Raw genomic sequence first — 20,117 nt, forward strand, 5'->3', positions numbered from 1 at the left:
GTTGTGCAATCTACTATTTGGATTGCAAAGTGTAACTCCCAGATCTGCTAAAATAAAATGTAACCTTTACAGCCTTGAAATTTCCAGCTGCCTTTGTCGCCTGTTTGTGACCTACACTGTTAATAATTAGATTCAAATAACCCATGTTATCTGCTATGCCCAGTGTTATTTTAAGAGAACGTACCCGGTTAAGAATGACAATGATTTGCCACTTGGGGAGAAGGTTAGAAGGCAAAACAAACGATGTGTGGCTCTTAATGAATCTGTCAGAATACAATAATTAGGGTTATTAGGTTAAGGTCATAAATAGTCTTTAAAGCAAGAGGGATTTTGTTTTCTCTGTCAGTCCCCCATCTCGGTTGTCATGTCAAGAACATTACAGCAGCTTAGATCATGTGCTGATCAGAAAGCCCAGATATCTAAAAGGAACGGAAAGTCCTGTCAGAGTAGCATGTGAATATCACAGTCTGTGTCCCATTTATGCCTTAGTCGGCAAAAATCTCCCACCCAAAATCCTGATGGAAGTACCAGATTAACTGCTTTCTTAAAGTCATCACAAGTCTATTTGCAGGGTGTGGGCACATTCCAGTTATGATAACGGTACGTTCTCAGGCCTTGCGAAGTCATTAGTGTTTCTAAAAACAAAAGATAACCAAATTTCTGGCTATTTATCCTTACATTCCTTTATCTAGTACTCACACATTAGAGCAAGTACAGCTTTCGTTTACAATCAGGAAGGGATGAGAATAGAGTGCGAATAAAGCAAGAATAAACAACACATAAGATGAAAGTATTCAATCTGAGTTCTTAAGTCAATTAAAAACACGTGGCAAACATCTCTCAGAGCGAGGCAGCCGCATACACTCCTTAGATATATTTGAGTCTCCCATACGTACTGGAGCTGTAATAGATGATGGATATTGACACTGTCTGCCCCCCAGCGTTCAAAATGTAGCTTATTAGACAAGCAGTGCCGTTAGCATAAAGCCTGATCAGATGCTTTTACAGCCTCGGAGCCCTACTATGCCATTTCAAAGTCAAGCTCACCCCAATTTCTCTTGACAAATTGCGATTAATTCCCTTTCGGCAGCCCAGCGAGAATGTTTCTTTACATGGACCACTGTATTTCTATTTCTTTGAGTGTGTCATTAATTTACTGCATTCTTGCTGATGTATGGTTGTTATTACTATACAGTTGGCTATTTCATTCCTCTACCATCTTAATAAGTCTCTAATGTATTTCAGCAAGGCAAATGCAATAACTTTAGTGTTAATTCGTTTCAGTAAACCACTCTGCAGCATTTAGTTACCAGACTCCGACACAGCTCTGCCACCCACACCTCCTCCTTGGTGTGCATGGGTGAAGATGTGTGTCCCACAACCGGGGACTACCTGCAGAGTAAATCTCTGCAAAAGGTCAGGCCTTTTTAATGCAAATATCAGGCTCACCACACGGGACACCAGAACAGGACATACTGGGTAACAAAACTCCTCGAATCTCCCTGCATGGCCCTGAGATCAATTGATGCACTGGAGAACCAGTTCCGGCCTTCCAGTCGATTCACCTTTTTTTTTTTTTTTTTTTTACGTCTGTCTTGGCTGGGGATCGAATTAACGTTATCTCATACTCTAGTAGAAGCCATTAATAATACAGACTTGTCCAAGACGGAATCGGCTGCATGGGTTAAAATTATGTTTAGCTGCTCTTTCAGCTCTTATTACCTACATGCACATGCTAGCCAATTAGGACAGTACAAGTTTCCTCAAGCATTGTACTGTTAGAATCATGTTAATTGATCCAAAAAGTGTTCCTGAGATACTGAGCAGAAAAAAAATGTTGTTAAATCTCAATTTCGATTGGATTGGTGAAGAAATAGGATGATGTTTTCATTACAATATCCCTGTTTCTTTGTGATTTTACTCTTGCCTCAATTCAAATTCTGATAATTGTATACCTTCTTTAAATTGGCCGGTAGAAATAACCCCAGGTGGGTCTGTCCCACCTGGGGTCAAACCCAAGCCAGATTTTGGCTGAGCTTCATACACTGAACAACAAAACATATGCCACATTTTAAAGGATTTGCCCTAGCATAGGTATTAGAGGTTGACCGATTAATCGGTTTTGGCAGTTAACCGGCAACAGTAGTTTGATTGCTGAAACACGCAAGGTGCACAGAGAGCGCTATATTATATTTATTTATAATTTATTCATTACAAGTTTATTTATTAATTAATACATTCATATTGTTCCTTTAGCACATTTTCATGATTCAGTACTGTTTTTATTGTTTATTTTTGTAATAAAGTTCAGTACTATTTTTGATCGAGTGTCTGTTTTTTTTTATCAAGTATCCAGCTTAAAATCTCAGTCAAATAATCGGTTTTTGGAAAGTACGATCCAACATGGCCATTCGATATCAGTAAAATCCAATGGGCGATGGGGCAAAAATATCACATTAGGATACTTGTGATACAACTTACAACTTAATCACCAATTACATTAGCTTTGTGTTTTCAATATAAAAAAACATTAGGCACTTTTAAACATAAAAAGAGTCAAATATAATGAATTCCCATCATTTTAATACAATGTTTTATTGCAAAACAGTTTCACTTTTTTGCAATCAATTCAAAATGTTTCCACCAGAGTTTTTCCCTATTGAAAAAATATTTTCGCATCGAATCAGGAAAATGAACATAATCTGACCGAAAACCATTATTATACTGATCAAAACTTTGTCTAGCACCAGTCCATAAATGTGATGCTTACAATTACTCAAGCAAGGATGCACATACTAATACAAGCACTTACAATAAAGTGGATAGGAATTAGTTTGTAGAAAAGCTACATCAATTTCTGTAAGGCTTATTAAGTTTATTTCTATTAAGTTTATTTCTTCTTGGATGTAAAAAAAAAAAAGAACACATTGTGCAGACAATCTCCTCTCTGCAATTTACATGGAGATTGTTTTATCCTGTGTGAAACAGACATAATCATTACATCTGGCTGCATTACTTGACAGACACGTGTCCAGAAATCTAATCCACCCGAAGCTTAGAGCTCGTTTTATATAATATAATCCTATATATCCTTTTTTTTTAATAGTCCTCCAGTTTCCATGTTTCACCATTCACAGTGCACGTCAAGGTTGAAATGTTACTGCACAGCAACCCCTAAGACTCAGTGACGAATCCTGGTCACACAACAACATCTTCTGTCTTCCCTTCATCGGTAGGAGAGATTTAATTAGATGCTGTGTGAATCATTAGCTTCGTTCTCTCCTGCAGAGTTGTTCTCTGACTAGTTTAATAAGCTTGTGTGTGATGAGCCAAGCAAAAAACAAACAAATAAATAAACAAAAAAAAAATCTAGGAGCAACCTGTTTATCTGTGACTCTAAACACCAATAAAATACAAGTAGAAAATAATAGTAAAGTGAAGAAAAACTTGTAATGGACTTTGAGCTTCTTTAACAGCCTTTCAAATTGAATGGCTTGGCTGTGCTGTAGTGTTGAATGTTACTAAAAACTCAAATTTAACACACCCTCAATTTGCCAGACGGGCGGGTCTCGTTCATTGTCTGATCGTTTTTCAATGAGGTTTTGTGCATGTGGAGATAGAAACGCTTCTGCTCGTTGCCGAGAAACTGAAACCCCACAGCAATCAGAATGACAGATTAACTAGGTCAGTCAATAAAGATTATAATTGAGGGCAACTGAGTGTAAAATAATTACAGCTACAACTAGCTGTGGGTAGGTCATGGATCAAAACCATAATAAACGAGCGAGTGGTATAAGTGGGTTCATCGTGGATTTCATTTGTCTTTGTGTTCGTGAATTCTCACTAAGAAACTTTATTGTGTTACCAACCTTTCAGAGCAACAATGCGATACAGAAGCACTGCCTGCTTCGGTTCCCACATGCATACTGTACTCAAAAAACTGCACTGCCCCGAAACAATAATTCCCAAGGTCTCACAATGACCTCACCCGCATGCTGTAAATTTTAACCTGAGAATTGCTGCTATAATCATAAAGATTCTGATGCACACACTTCAACACACTTAGTCCTGTGCTATTTTATTGCACAATTGTGGAAGATTCATGATTTATAATCCTACTAATCCAACGTTTCCTTTGAGTCTGGTTCTTCTCAAGGATTGTTCCTCATGCAACCTCAGGAAGTTATTTTTTTTCCTTTCCTGTCACCTCAGGCTTGCTTATTAGGAATCTAAATCGACTGCTGTAGAGATCCTTTGTGCCAATCTCAGTCTCTTAAAATACTACTGTACTTTATTCAATTGCTGAAAACAGATGCGATGTCCTCAGGCAAGTCATTTCAGCATGAAAGGGGGAAAATTAAAGTTGGTATCAACAGCAAAATAGAAACAACAACACAGCAAAACGTTCACTACCCTATGGAGACGAGACCTATGATTATTAAGACAGTTATATCGCTAAAACCTTTGCCTCTGTGCTGTTCTGCTGAGCACCATTGGAAGGTGCGTCACGTTTGTTTTGCCACAGCACCCAGCTTTTGCCGCTTAACTTTTCCTCCTTCCGCGGCACTGCTTTTACTGATATTTCCCTCTGAAAAAAAGCTCATGTTCAACAGGCAGCTATGTCCTCAGACACACCTGCATAAACCAGGCCCCATGCACATCTCCCACTGCAAAAAAATAAAATAAAAATGTGCTGACATGCACAAGGGCACCCCAGGCCAGGACGTGAGGACACTGACGGCGCCGCAGGGAGGCCAGGCAGAAATGCGCTTCCTGTGCGAAGAGCCGTCTTCTGGGAAATGAAATTCTAGAAAAGTGGTTCTTGTCCCAGGGGTCCCTTATACTTTGTACGGCCTAGATTCTCCAAACGGGAAACCTATAGATGAGGTTCGGAGTATGTGAAGCTTCAGTCATTTCATGACAGCTAGCACATGCAGATTAACATTCACACAGTGTTTTACCTGAAACAAGTATAGAAGGAGAGGGCCCAGGGTTGATTCCAAGGCATCCAGTATTGCAGAAAAAAAAAAGTCTGTCGGATCATTTTCTGAGTCTGAATTACAGCAATATCATGCATAAGGAGTCTCTAGTGACAACAAATACATTAGACAACTTGTCATTAACTTGAGATAATTTGCTATATTAAAAATGGTCTAATTGAATTCTTTGCTCTGCGTATCTACGCTCGCGCATTACACCTCCCTCCCCAACACAATTATAATTTCTTTACTGAGGCAATTAATTAGCTGAAGTGCTCTTCCAAGCCCTGAGGCAAGTGGCTCTCTCTGGTCTTCCATCTCCACTGCCATTTTACGGCACATTCATGACCACATCCACAAAGCAGCAGGGGTGAAGCAGTATCGACCTTTAGCAGATTTTTCTCAAATATCTTATTGGGAAACGTCTTGCATGTAAGTAAAGGAAAGACAAATGTGGGCAAACGCATAAACTTGCATAATATAGTATTCTTTGGATACTGCAATCTCAGGAGAACGAGAATTGAACTTTACAGCTCCTTTTCACCTCTTGTACATTTTGTGTACATTTAGTGTGTACTTGTTTTTAAACCTGCAAACATTCATGTAATGTACCTTTCATTTATTATTCGGTAAGTTACAAGAATGGACGTCCATTAACATACAATGTATGTAAGCAACATTCACATTAGCACGTGAATAGGCACGAAAGGGTAGTACACTTTTTCTGAGGAGGTTGTGGAAGGTTTTCTTTTTGACAGTCTGCACTTTGTAGTACATCGTGTGCAGGCAAATTATTGATTGCGGTCAATTATTCCTCAATTTGTTCCTTTCACTATCTCCTTTGAGAACTTTGTCAGAAGCATCAGCCAATGCATGAGCATCAGCACTTTCACCAAAGTTTATAATAGCACACTTGTTTACATATAACACTTTACTGATAATAATGGTGCAGAGTACACACATACAAACACACCCTTATACACATACACATTCACTCTCAACTTGGTCCCACCCACACAAACAGCGGTGAGCGGGAGCTGCTCCTAGTCGTCTCTGAAGGCTTGAGAAGTCAGAGCAAATGCCGTTCCCACTTCCTGAGTGCTTCGTTTTTTAATAAATGTCAAGGTCTGCTTAGCTCTTCTGCCAGGCAGGAGCCATAACTCTGCCTTACCCACCACCCACCATTCACCACAAGTTCTGTCACTCACACAATGACAGTCTGCGTGACTAATCCCGAACGATCTATAACTGCCGTTTTGGGGATCCCAGGGTCTCAAATCAGTACTTATTAGACGAGAGCTGTAATTACTAACATTTCATTCTCCGTGAAGTAAGACTTCAGTCTCATAATTATGCGGCTCCTTGGTTTTCGTGTGGGAAACAATTAAATGTGTCTACCCCCTAACCCTTTCAGTCATGTATCCCCCCTATAGCTATAAGTCGGCGTCACTCTTGCTGTGGAGAGCTATATATATATATATATTTCCAATGGAAGAAACACAAAATGGATTTATGCCCTACATGAACATCATACAACATCTCAGATTACCCAGCGAATGGCTGATGTCTGTCTGGGCTTCAGCCAATCCAATCAGTACATGGATGTCCTTGAGAGTCTAACAGCATCGCCAGGGCTACCTTTGTGACACATGAACCATCACTCACCTCACCCACTGTTACACTCATCATCCAATCGATGCTAAATCACCAGCTGCTCAGCTCCCAACACCACATCACAGCCTATGCCTCCCACATCAGTCTACCACAACCTCCTGCCGGTTTGAGTCCAACATGTAAATACATCCGCTGAAGATTTATCATTGCTTAGTGTGACTGACTTACAGGCTGAGAGACTCCACTCTCAGGCTACGACGTCTCATGCCTGCGCTGTCTGAGGTGACCGATAAGGGAGACGCAGGAATGTGCAGAGCCAATCTGCCAGCTTCAGACAGCCATCAAGGCTGCGTTCCCTCGTTTCTACTCTGCAACGTAGATGGCATTTGTGCTCTTTTTATTACAAAGATGTAGAGTGATGTGCGTCGAACACTGCACATGCGCGTGAGCAGGACAAACCATCTGACTCAGCTGGCTCAAGGACGTGTAGCAACATCCGCATACAAATTTGACTTTTAAGGAGTTGCCATTGTTCTCTTTTAGCTTAGAAATGCTATTTTGCTTCAATAAATGTATAGAAAATAAATAAAATGCACAAAATGTATTAAGGGACATGATGCTGGATGTTCAACGGAGAGTTTTACTTTACGTTTGACGGTTTGAAGGCACTGAAAGTGCAGGTGGGGCAGTCAGTAAGAAAGATTACACAAATGTGAGGAGACAGCTTAAGACATAAGCCTATAAGGAATTACGAATCTCCGTTTACCTAACTAGGCTTCCATTGTGTCAATATCCTCTCAGGAGACAGAAACAGCAGCACAACCTTCCACAAATTTACTTAATGGAAGAAAAGTTGCTCAATTTTGATATCCTATTACAATACGACGATATGATGTTTCTCTCAGACCGAAAATGAAATCTAGGAAGCTAAAGAAGGATCTGTCCGTCTATACTTGTGTGTAGAAATAAATGTCCGCAGAACTGATGAGAAGAACACATTTGTTTACACAGCAGAATAATCCACTGAACTGCAGCAACTATGAGAACCACGACACAAATCTGTGCAGTCGTGCCGCACGTGACCCGTTCGCTTCAGACACAACCGAAGCCATATTTGGAATACAAGCTGGACTGAGATGAATGGAAACAAACAGAGAATTAGGACAAGCGTTCTTTACAGAAGAAAACGGCAGAGGGGGAAATGTACACTTTAACAAATATTGTCAGTCTGACTAAAGAGAACACGGACGATAAGCAGGGTATGACATCATGGCAGATATCTGATACAACTGAAATAGATCAAGACAAGCATGTGTGCTCCTCTGAACATGCAGGGCTACTTTGAACTTCACAGCTGTCAGATCAAAGGGGCGTGTTCCTTTGAGTTACACATAAAAAAAAAATAATAATACAATCCAGTTCTGTCTTCCTGATACCTGCCACGTTTAAATTCAATTAAGCTGATGTTACATCTTCACATTGGGACACCAAATATATGTACATTTTAAGCTGGTAAACAAAGCTGTATGAAACACCTGGTCTTCCTGATCAATCTCGGCTCGATTAACAGAGGACATACAAAAGGTATTCTTATTTTAGATTTTCAAATTAGGGATGTAAGCGAATGGAAATTTGGATTGAAGAGATAATGTGCTCTAAAAAAAATGTAAACAGAGATACAAAAAAGACACAAGTCCTTTGTTAATTTGTTCGAAAATATTGCAGGCAGATAAAAGTAACCAAGGGAATTTTAAAGGTGGAATCTCAGTGGTTAGTGGACCATGGATCAGAAGAGCATGAGTTCAAATCCCAGCATCACCAAGCTACCATTGCTGAGCTCTTGAGCAAGGCATTTAACCTTCAACTATGCAGTAAGTCACTCTGGATAAGGGTGTCTTCCAAAATGCAATAAATGTAAAAAAAAAAAAAAAAAATTAAGAACTCTGAGATGAAGTTGAGGAACTGTCAGAGCAAGAATTCACATTTCTTGTAAATACCATTTCTATTTTCCTTTCAAGGTTTCCATGAGCAATAAATACATTTATAAATAATTCTGGCTTAGGCCACACCCTCTTCGGGTGTAAATCTGAATGCCGGTACTATGCATACCAAACTAGATTCTCCAAACGGTATCTAGTATCTAGAACTAAACAGATATACATAATAGTAGTGCTTTACACCCCTACTCGAAATGAACTGGACAAATAATATTTCAGTCCTTCAATAAAACTAACCCTGAGGTAAACGGATAATGCCTGCTACTGGGTTTGGTTTCCATTCATCTCCTCCGCTTGAAACCATAAACGCATGTAAAAACTGTTTCACGTCCAGTTGTTCTGCAGTAAATCTCAGTCAGTGGGGTTAAAAGTGGATCCAGCTGCCCCCAGCCAAAGGTGGTTTTCTGGCCGCAGTAAATAATATATGGCTGTGAAGCGTGGCCACTCTATCACACAAGTGACCTTGCATCTCTACACTGAAAGCCACCACCTCCAGAGTCACCCGATGGGTCTCTGTGCACTGCCGGTGTCTTTTTTCACAAGAGACTTAATCTGCAGAGGGAGTAGACCAACCGCTAGGCCAATCAAGCAACCAGTATGTGGGAACGTCACAAACCCGAGTGACCCAGCAGCCTGGATAGTCACATTGAAATTTTTCCCTGTAAACATCTTTCCTTGAAAAGGCTTTTGTGTGTGATCTTGGGCAATGTGCAACTGTGTTGCTTTTCTTTGGTGGGTTTTTTTTTTTTTTTTTTTTTTTTAACTATGTACTAGTTCAGAGATAAGGACAGTTGCACAAAGTTGTGAAAGTCCTTTTGGACTTTGTGCCAAGCACAAGAGAATGGAAAGGGGATGGCAGGTAATCCATCTCTGTCCCTTCTCACCCCAGTCATCAGCAGATTAGCAAACCCAGCTGGAGGTCTCTGTGTCACTGCCTGTCGTCTGGACGCAACTCTTATTCCAGGCAGCTTCTGTTCTTAGCAGAGAAGAAAGCCTGCAGGGGGTAAAGTAACTCCTCTGGCACCAAAAGGCAACCATTCCACTAATAGCAGCTTTGGGGTACTATTAAGGGTCAGTTCCTTACATTCCACAAAAGATGAATTTAACTAAATTATAGTTGTTTAACAACTTATTTATTAATAGTACATATGTAGAAACTTAACTAGTAACTCTCTCTGTTTAATGTAAAAAAATATGTATAATATATGTTACCATAAGAGCAGTATATTTTAAGAATAGAGTGGGAATTTACACCTATAGGGCTCCTGTCAGTGTGAATTAGTGGGTGTTTGCCAGGAGATGAGGGATCCATTTATGCATGTACCAAGCTATTGGAGAACATGATGGCTTAGTCATTCAGTACGCCCTCATATTTCCTCTCCAAGCCATTTCCTGTCTATCTAGCTATGTGTAAAGAACACACTGTAACGAACGTAAGTTATGGAAATCGGGCAGTTGTTTTTTTTTTTCCCCTCTTCACTTTACAATAGCTTTGAGCCAGGAAACTATTTCCTTAAGGTTTAGTGAATAAAGCAGGAAACTGTCATTGCAGTTCCCGGGTAATGTCTGAACTATTGTTTGAAATATGAGCAATTCTGTAGAGACACACTACAGACGCACTACTAGAACATTCTCTTAAAAAAAGACGTATTTTGTAGGTCTTAACAATGCGGTCTTTATTTGGCCTTTGCGCCAACCTTGAGCTACTGGCAAGCCACAAATGTTCTAGTGTGCTTCTTCCATATTAATGAGTCTTCAGCAAGAGACGCCCTAGAGAGCCTTTCTCCACTCTATGGTCTATCTCTAAATCAATAGTTCTGTGGTGGCACCTCCAAAACAAAGCCACACTCTCCACATGAAAGAACAACTCTGTGTCCTAGTTCTAAGTAGGTGGGATTTAAACCATAACACTACTTGGCAAGAGTGTCAACAGCATGTGACTGGCCTCTCGTATCCCACCATGCTGGCAGATTTAAAGGGCAGTTAGATAAGCATGACTTCCATTTCTTATTAGTGTATTTAACATTATGTGTTCCTGGTTAAGTTGTCTGATAAACGCTATTGCTATTATATATTTAGAATGTAGTAATTATAGCAGCATAGTAGCCCAAGAGGTACAAAATCTTCATAATCAGTAATCCATTGAAAACCAAAAACAAATATTCGAAAATCTGTCGAGTACATCAAGTTGTAAATGCGTTTTTTCCTTCTGCAGAATAACCCCAGAAGAAGTATGTCCAGAGAAATCAATAAGCAATCACTGCCAGGTTGGATCCCTTGGAAACCTGCACCAATGTTAGTCTTTCTCATGTGGGTGTGTACCTGAGGAGACTCATTCCTTAAACCTCTTTCATCCCTAAGGTAATGTCTGCATGACCAAGGTTTAAAAAGACCTTCCAGCAAAGACAAATTTTTCAGTCATTAAAAATAGACAAATACAAACATCAGATCTGATCAGAGTGAAAGTGATGCAGTTTGTGTGATCATATAAAAAAGCCAAATATTCGAATGCATGCAGTGAAAATGCTAATGTGAGCAAATGAGACTGCTCTGTCTTTTTCAAAGACCTAGTGAGGCTGGAAATAGGGCCATGCGTACCCTCTCTGCATCAGGGAGCTGCTGCAAAAGCACACGGAGTGCTCAGAGAATACACGGGAAGACTAATGGAACAGATGAATGAAAAACGACTGCAGAATTCAAGCTTTAGACAAGGAAGAAAACTAGCAGAGAAGAAATGAGGGCTCAGGAAGGCTTGGCCTAATGATTATTTAAAAAGCTCATTTGACTATAGCAGCTGAAACCAGAGGCCTGTCAGGGGGGTTTAACACTAATTGGTTAAAAAGCCAGCCATTTCATGCATAATAATAGAGAAATGTTCATCTGCCATAGATGACTAATAACCACGTGGTCATAACCGATCTCCCAGCTCCACCAAATATTTCCTTGTATAGCTGCATCTGTCTACTTTCACAACATGCTACATATTTGAAATGCTTGCTGAATAGAAACACACCTATTCCAAATCTCCCATCAAAAACACTTTACAAGTCTCTACTAGTAAAGGGCATGTTACTGTTTCAAGATCAGAACAAACTGTCATCATGAATCTGCACTTTACACAAGGCTGAACAGAGCGGGACAAGAAAATATTTACGCATTCGTGACGCCACAATAGTACCCAGAAAAGTACTGAAATCGATTATGCTATACAATGAGCATCTGTAATCCTCCATTCTTTTAAGATGTTCTAGTTCTGAATCGCTTGGGTAGCTAGAGCTGGCAAGTGGCAAAACGACTCAATTCATTTTGTATGTGTGTACGTGACAATGACATTTGAATATGAAACTTGATTGATTCTATGCAAATGAGGTATGACACTGCAAAAACCACTTAACACCTGGCTCGATGATGCATGTACTAATCTTATAGTGGTCTGTAGGCTATTCAATTTTGCCTTCCTTGAGTTTCACCTCAAAACTAAAACAAATACTGGACAATGCACTGGAGTGACAAGTAAAACAAGTGAGACTAACTTGTTTAGAGTTCACATAACACCAGACACTATACCCCTCAACTAAGCTTGTAATGGGCTCAAGTAAAGCCAATCCTATACCAGCTAAGAAAGTGGCAAACTGCAGAGTTGTGGTCATTCTAGCACTAACCAAGTCTGCAAAAGCTGAATGTTCAGTGCTAAATTAGGTCACAGGCATAGAAGGAGAGGTGGGGGTAAAGGGGTGAGGGGGTGGATGTGTTCACCTGTACCTGTTCCGTTGGAGACTCATTGTCCTGCCAGGTTGCTTCAATAAAGATAATGAAATTGTACAGGTTTTTTTTTTCTAGGTGTTGGCAGAAGGCCCAGGAAGTCAGAAGTTCACTTCACTACTCGTGAGACACAGCTCCACTGAAAGACTTCCGCAGTTTAGTAATTTTCCGCGAGCGGAACATCGTGTCTGGAATCACTACTGTTTTGTTACTTTGGGAGGAGCCAGTCCTCTTGCCTCAGCCATCTCCTTGCTCTCCTTGGCCTGAATGGAAAGTTTCACAGAGGCACGAGTAACAGCCTGCACCCTTATGAATGTTACCAGTTTCCATAAACCAAGAAGCAGCATTTACCAAATCCCTGTAGCCCACAGCAACATGTTTATCTGCCAACTCATGTCCTCTGCATTCCTGTGGGTGTGACCCCTCGTGCTAATCATATGCTACGTGCGCCTTTCCTAATATGTCAGTGGACAAAACTTTGCAAAATGCAGAAATAAATGCTGCGTAAAAAAAGTTATTTATGTTGTGTGGGATTCACATAATCCTGTTGATTTATCTGAAATGACTCATTAGCTTCATAGATTTTTTTTTGCTGACAAATCTTTGGAAATGTCTTTGGCGAAGGATTACAAACCCATCAAATCCAATATTTTCCGATTATATGGTGCAACCCAGGTTGAACTTAAGGTTAATTACACGCAGCAACTCTGCTAACTAGTGTGTTAATAACGTGCTTCATAACTTTCCGTTGTCCCACATGAGGCTTTACCAGTCTGAGCTTGCCCTCCCTTGATGTCATTGCCATGGCGGGGCTTGGTGTGCTGTTCCTCTGACAAAACGAATAACGCGGAAATTTCCTTCCAGTTGAGTTGTTTCACTATTGTGGATTATGCAGGCTAAAACAAAGGCTATTCTCATAGCAGGAATAACCAAAAATTATAATCATTTTGTCTAATAAGATAATAATAATAATAATAATAATAATAATAATAATAATAATACACCAGTCTTTATCTCTTAACCGGCTGTACGTGGGGTTTTTACATTTCATAATTTGTAAGGCACATATCTTTTAGAGTGGTAGAAAATATATGCCTTGATGTAACTGGCTAGCTTTCCCTCATTATAAAGGATGATTCAGGCTTTTACTGATCACTGATCTTTGGAGATCACACAGAAAAAAAAGAATGTTGAAGGCTCCAGATGCAAAAGGAGCAATTACTTGCTTGTAATTACTGTATGCTCTGTGCTCTACACCTAATTACATCAAATCCTACTGTGGTATGTTCTACCCTCTTGCACCAAAATGACCTAGGGACAGACTGCAGTCTGGTAAAAAAAAAAAAAAAGCGCTGCGTGCATTTCTTTGACACCATAAGCAGGCGGGGGGAACGATACTGTTAACGGACGACACACCTGTGTCCTTTTTTAGATTGCAAATTTGCTTGCTCAAGCCAGCCTGGCCTCGCAAATGATGACCAATCCAAATAATGACCTTAACCGCCTGGCCTCTCTCAGGTGGGTTTCAACTCCAGCGCACCTGCGCTCATCAGTCTTAGAAATGCGGATCCTGAGTACAGTATTATTAATAATTAACACTAATGGAGAAATCGCATTACCATTGTTCTGGACTGAAAAAGCTTAGCAACAGGCAAATATCGGCTTAAATCAGTGTGCAACACTTTGAAACAATTAATTAACTATTCAGCACTATATTACACCTTATAAGTGGTGTAGAAACTCTTCTCCTCCTCAGAACAGCTTGTTAAAATGTGAACGATCTGCTGAGGCAAAATCTAACACCAGATCAGTTCAAGCACCCAGCAAAAAAAAAAATACAAATAAAAGTATAGATAAAATGTACAAGCTGCACACTCACGTTCCATCACAGATCTTTCATTAAAGACAACGATCCCCATTTATCAAGCTGGATTTAAATACAAATCATTCACGAGAGCATTTGCAAAAGAAATGTGGTGTTAGTGAATATCTAGCTAGTACAATTCACACCTTCCTGTAGTAGGTAGCTGCAATATTATTTATACAGGTTTGAAAAGCATATTTACTTCTATTATACATCTGCATGTAATACTAATTTTGATATGAAACTATTTTTCATCGAAAAAACTATCCATTTATTTATTCTAATAAGACTAGCTGCATTAAAGGCTGTTTTAGCATACACATTCAAGGCCCAATATTCATTAATACTATGAGGAAGATCACAGACAGAAGAAAACCCGAAACAAAATTTAGATTATCTTTAAAACTGATGCAGTGGGAAAGTTTTTCACTTTATGTGAGACTTAGGAATGAAGACTCGAAGGAAAGGTTAACCTTTGGATGCCAGATGTCAGCCTACGATGGATTACTCTGTATCAATTATTGATGTTTAATCCTCTTCCAGTACACAGTAAGAATTGGACATAGATCCATAGCGCGCACACACACACACACACACACACACACACACACACACACACACACACACACACACACACACACACACACACAAGCAAGACACACCTCTCTGAACCCCGAATGCTCTGCTCAAAACTCTAAAACAAAATACAAAGGGATTGGATGCAGGAAGCAGATGCTCTTCGAGTGTCATCACACAGCATTGACAGTGGCCACAAACGCATGAGGACATTTACCGTAAAATGGGGTGAAGATGGCAAAGACGAGACCAGCAGGCGACATGTAACGTTACCTAAATACACTTCGATTTGCGTGCTGCGTTCGCAAATTCAATATTACACCCATTCGCTTGCATTCCAAATGAATGTCCAAAGATATTACATTTCTGGCAATTTGCAATCAAAATGCAATCAAATGCAATGAGCCAGCTTCCTGGCACAATGTCATTCCCCGTTTGTTAAACAGCCACGTTTCGTCGTTTCCATCATGACGTTTGGCCAAGCTTCACACCACAATGAGTGGCAAAAGAGGTATGGAAATGCTTAAGTAAATCAGCAGCCACTGAGTCTATTGTGTCTGCCATTCTTTTTAAATGATGTCCTATCTGCTTGTTTACAGTGGAAAAAATGAGCATAATCATTCTCCGTGGAATTGCACCGAAGTTTCTTGCACGGCGTTAACACCCCGCCGAGCTGACGGACGATACAAGTTAAGCGTGCAAATACATTTTTTCGACTCTCGTCAAGCCAGGTGACTCAGCCCATATCAAGAAAGCAGTACACATAACACTGCAGTACCACACATCACGACAGCACTGTTGGTCTTCGAAAGCCTGTCAGCCTGAGCGCTTCTGCAGCAGATTTTTACACCTACAGCAAAAGAAAATCCCAAAAGGATTCAAATTTTCAATTTACATTGATCGTTGTATGGCACTATCAGTTTTGGTTTGATCTTTTCCTCTTGTCTTTGTCAGGCTTGGCTTCTGTACTGTCTGCTACACAATGACCTTCAGCTATATGATCCCCTGTAATTGCCCATTCCTCATAAATCATACAGTGTGTGATCATCTATGATGGAAAATAACTCGTTAAATGCGTGATGAGCTCCGTTGCAAGAAAAAAAAAAAGTGGTGTACGCTCAGGTTAAATCAAATGTCAAACTTGCATGCAGCCGTTTCATCAGCATTTGTACTGTATCTACACTGACCTACATGTACACACAGTACATAGGCTATGTATAGACGGAAGCCAGTTAGATCCTGCTGCCATTTAGGCTTTGCTTGAGATTAAGCAAAACAGAAACACAAAATAGAAGCGAGTTAAATGGCAAGCCGGCGATCCAAGATTTAGATTAGAAGGCTCTCAACTATTCTTTTGGCTGAGCTGATAAAGGAGAGTAAAACTCTGTGGAAATGAGTTGTCATGCTGCACTTTCTGCTAACAGGGAACGACTAGTATAGGGGTTGCCAGATTTGGACTGTTTCTACTACAAGACAATCACATTCAATACTATACCCTCACTACAGCTGCTACTTGATGTAGGGATATCAGTATTATAGCATATTTGCAGATTAGTTCTTTTCCAGATCCAGCAACTATAATATACTGGTTCTCTGGAAATTTTGTGCACTACGTACAACTTTTACTACATTAGCAAGTAATATCGAAGTACACAAATACTTCCTGAACTCTGAGAAAGCCCACACAATATACAACACAAAAAAACACACTTTTTTTTTTGCACCCAGGGTTTTTATCTTCCTGTATATGCATGCGATTTCCATTGCTCAAATTGTCAACACGTGCATTCTAAGATGCTTTTCTGCGAACCACGGTTTCACAGCGTTACATTTAGAGTTGCGGTAACCGTCCCGTCTACTCAAACCCTAAACCTCTTTTCTCTCCCAGGCGTTTTTTTCCGCAGAACCACGGTTTTCTTTTAGATTTTTGTTCCCTGCATATATTCTGTGTATAGCTTCAGTTTGATCCACAAAGAACAGTGTAGGTACAGGCTTCTATTCCAGCCTAATTGAAGAAAAAACTTGGAGTAAAAACTACCAATCAGTAGTTGTAGAAAACGGTGAATTACACAAGTGATATAAGGTGTAACTTGAAAAAAGAAAATTGATTGCATCCAATTCCACCCTTTGTGGATTTGACAGCAGGCCCGTTCTATGGATCGCTATAGATGTTTAATATGAGCATGCCCTGTTTCTCTGCATTACTGGCAAATCCACTGATTGTACAGAGGTACAGGTGTTCCTATTAGTGATGGGTCATTCATTTTAAACCAGTCTTTAATGTGACTCAGAGGAGCAAGCCATCTCAAACAATAACTTGTTTATTTTCTACTGGACACGCATGAGCAAAGCATCGCAAAATCTCTGTAGGTTATCTACAGGAAACAGAATTAAGTAGTTTCCCTTGTTTTTCTGGTCTGAGTATTTCGTTCTTTTATCACGTGACTTCAATAGACACTGTGCAGTTATATATTTGTATATAAATTATTAGAACTATAGTCAAAGTTTGTGTATGGAGACGTGTTTGGGGATCTGCTCATTTTATTTGCGATCAAAGGAACAACGAACCAAATGACTCGAAAAAATTTGTGCATTTTGATGAACAGAGATTCAAAGAACCATGTCTAGGAAAAATTATCCGATCATTCCGTTTCTATTAAAGTGGCCGCTTAGTGCACATATATTGCGCACGCACACACAGACACACACACATTATATATATATATATATATATATATATATATATATATATATATATATATATGCCACAATCCACAAAACCCTCAGTATGTTTTCTTCTGCATCTGGCAACCCTGTGCAAATCGTGATCAAGTCGAGCTGCTCCACTTTTGCGCAACGCAGTGGAGGGAACAGGAGAAGGGACGGGGCCAGTGACGTCTCTGCACTTCACTAGGTTGCACGCCAGGGGCGAGCACGTGACTGCAGCAAGTTCGTGTCACGAGGACGGAGTACTATTTTACACACACACACACACACACGCAACCCAAGCGGTTTTACCCGGTAACCCAGCGCGAGCGTAACACAATCGTTTTCTTTTCAAATATTAATTATTGCTTAATTTATTTATATTTCTATCCATGCATCAGGGTTTTTCTTTCCCCATGCCTTTTTAATATGCGGTTATGTATGTTCGAAAAAAAAAAAAATCCAATATATTGTGTCTATGCTCAATTTTAGATCGCATGAAAAAATAAATAAAATAAATCTCTATGCGCATCATTGCTGTAGATTTTCACGAACCGAGTCACACACACCTCCAGCAATATCTAGTTGGTATTCGAGTCGACTCTCGCATTTTTCGACTGCACTTCCTTGCGATTTCATCACGCACCGGCGTGGCGGATTTCTCTCTCCAGCGCGTGAACTTTTCTTCACTTACGCAATGATGCGCAATTTAGACGCACCTTATAGATTTCGCTTTTCCTGTAAGGTAGCCTATGGATTATATATAAAGCAAAGCATCAGGTGACTCATTAAAAAAAAAAAAAAAACAGGTCCAGGAGGTTCAGCTTGTTAAGCCTGAGGAGATAGTTAGCAGGGATAAGCTGGAAGTATGAATGGGAGCGTGCGTTATAAAAGGCGCGAGGTAGGAAAACAAAACAAAAAAAACACAGACAACCTCATTGTCACCAAAAAAAAGAGCTTCACTTTATATTTCCAATAAATTTTTAAGTTCTCCTGCACGCATGCCCAATGACCACGTCTGCATTATTAATCTACATCTGCCTATAGGAGAAACATCTCCATAACGTTTCCTCCAAAAGTCCAGTTTTTCACTTTAGATCAGTTTGTATCGTTTTCTGGATTGACAGCAGTGAAAGTGGCACGCGCGTGGATAGAGAACGAGCTCATCCCTGGAGCACATGTCTGGAGTTCAAGTTCACCAGTCTCGTGCACCCACGTGTGCGCCTTTTCTATTCTTCCTCAAACTAAGTTCAAACTTTTCCAAACTCGCGCACGCGATCAGAATCATCCATGCAAAAATAAATAAATAAATAAATAAATAAATAAATCTCCTGCTTGGAGCATGGAGGATTGATGATTCCATTGATACAAATTCAATTATTTCTTTTAATTTTTTTTATTTGAATCATTTCCTCCACGTGCAGCGCAGACGTCAGCGGGCACCCGAGACGCCGGCGGCGCGCGAGACACAGACGCTCTTACAGCATCGCTCGGGATCTCGAGCCGCAGCCGCTGTGCAAAATAATGCAACCAAAAATAAAGAAAACACCGAGCCGGATCGACAGCTGCAGCCCTGTTCTTATAAAGGATGAACGTTTCTTACCGGGCTTCCGGAGTTTTCTGTCAGGTAATTGAACACGAAGGAAGAGAGCTCCTCATCCAACAGCGAAACGCAGTCCGCCATCTTCTAGAGAATGAGAGCTGAGGAGCGCGTGAGCGGCGCTATTACGAGTCACTGCGAGGCGCCTGTCCGCCTGCAGGGGGCGCTTTCTATTACACGACTATTACAAAATTCCAATTTTGTAACGCAAAGAAAGATCTATTTCGTAACACCGACCATCAAATTAAAGCGAAAAAAACGGAGTGATGGAGAAACTGCATTCATATAGGTTTACCGTATGATACGACTAGAAAATGAATACACATATACTACACTTGGTAGTGTATATAATGATGTGTAAGCTTAGACGTCAAGGTTTTTTTCTTAGATCAAGAAATGTAAAATGAACATATAGGATGTTTGATTTCTGATCGGAAGGTCATGGGTTCAAATCCCAGCACCATCTGCCAAATGCTGTAAATATACATTTCTTCCCTAAGATATGGGCACAATGTTGGGAGCACACAGTAGTTTCGAATGTCTTTGTATGCTGTAGCTGATTCAAATGTTTACTAATCTTCAAGCATGACAATTCCCCTGTGAACAAAGTGACTTCCATGAACAATTAGATTTACCAGGGTTGGAATGGAAGAATTCGACCGCACCCCAGGCCTCCTCGCCTGACAACAGTATCTGACTAGCTCACCGATGTGGGTAAATGAACAAATCCATACAGCCAGAACACTCTAGAGTATGGAAGCCTTCTCAGAAGCGTGGAGATTATCAAGTCAAGTCAAGAAGCTTTTATTGTCATTTCAACCATATATAGCTGACGTAGTACACAGCGAAATGAGACAACGTTCCTCCAGAACCCTGGCGCTACATTTAACAATATAAAGCTCCATAACAGAAAACTGAGAGCTAAGGACTAGTAATTGTCCTCGCCACATAAAGTGCGTCGTGTGCAACCTGGTGCAAACAGTGCAAGACAACACAAGACAGTTTAGGAAAAATACACA

The 20,117-nt window shown here is 40.2% G+C and overlaps 1 protein-coding gene across 1 annotated transcript in view; it reads right to left on the reverse strand.

The window, feature by feature from the left end:
• Positions 1–19,229, reverse strand: part of ppargc1b (peroxisome proliferator-activated receptor gamma, coactivator 1 beta) — a 41,245-nt gene extending 22,016 nt beyond the window's left edge. Inside the window, 1 exon segment of the mRNA XM_083560726.1 lies at positions 19,102–19,229. Within this exon segment, the coding sequence (XP_083416852.1) occupies positions 19,102–19,182 (81 nt within the window). The 5' untranslated portion in view covers positions 19,183–19,229.
• Positions 19,230–20,117: the final 888 nt, after the last annotated feature.

This window comes from Silurus aristotelis (assembly GCF_946808225.1).
Source record: "Silurus aristotelis genome assembly, chromosome: 14".
Lineage (NCBI taxonomy): Eukaryota > Metazoa > Chordata > Actinopteri > Siluriformes > Siluridae > Silurus > Silurus aristotelis.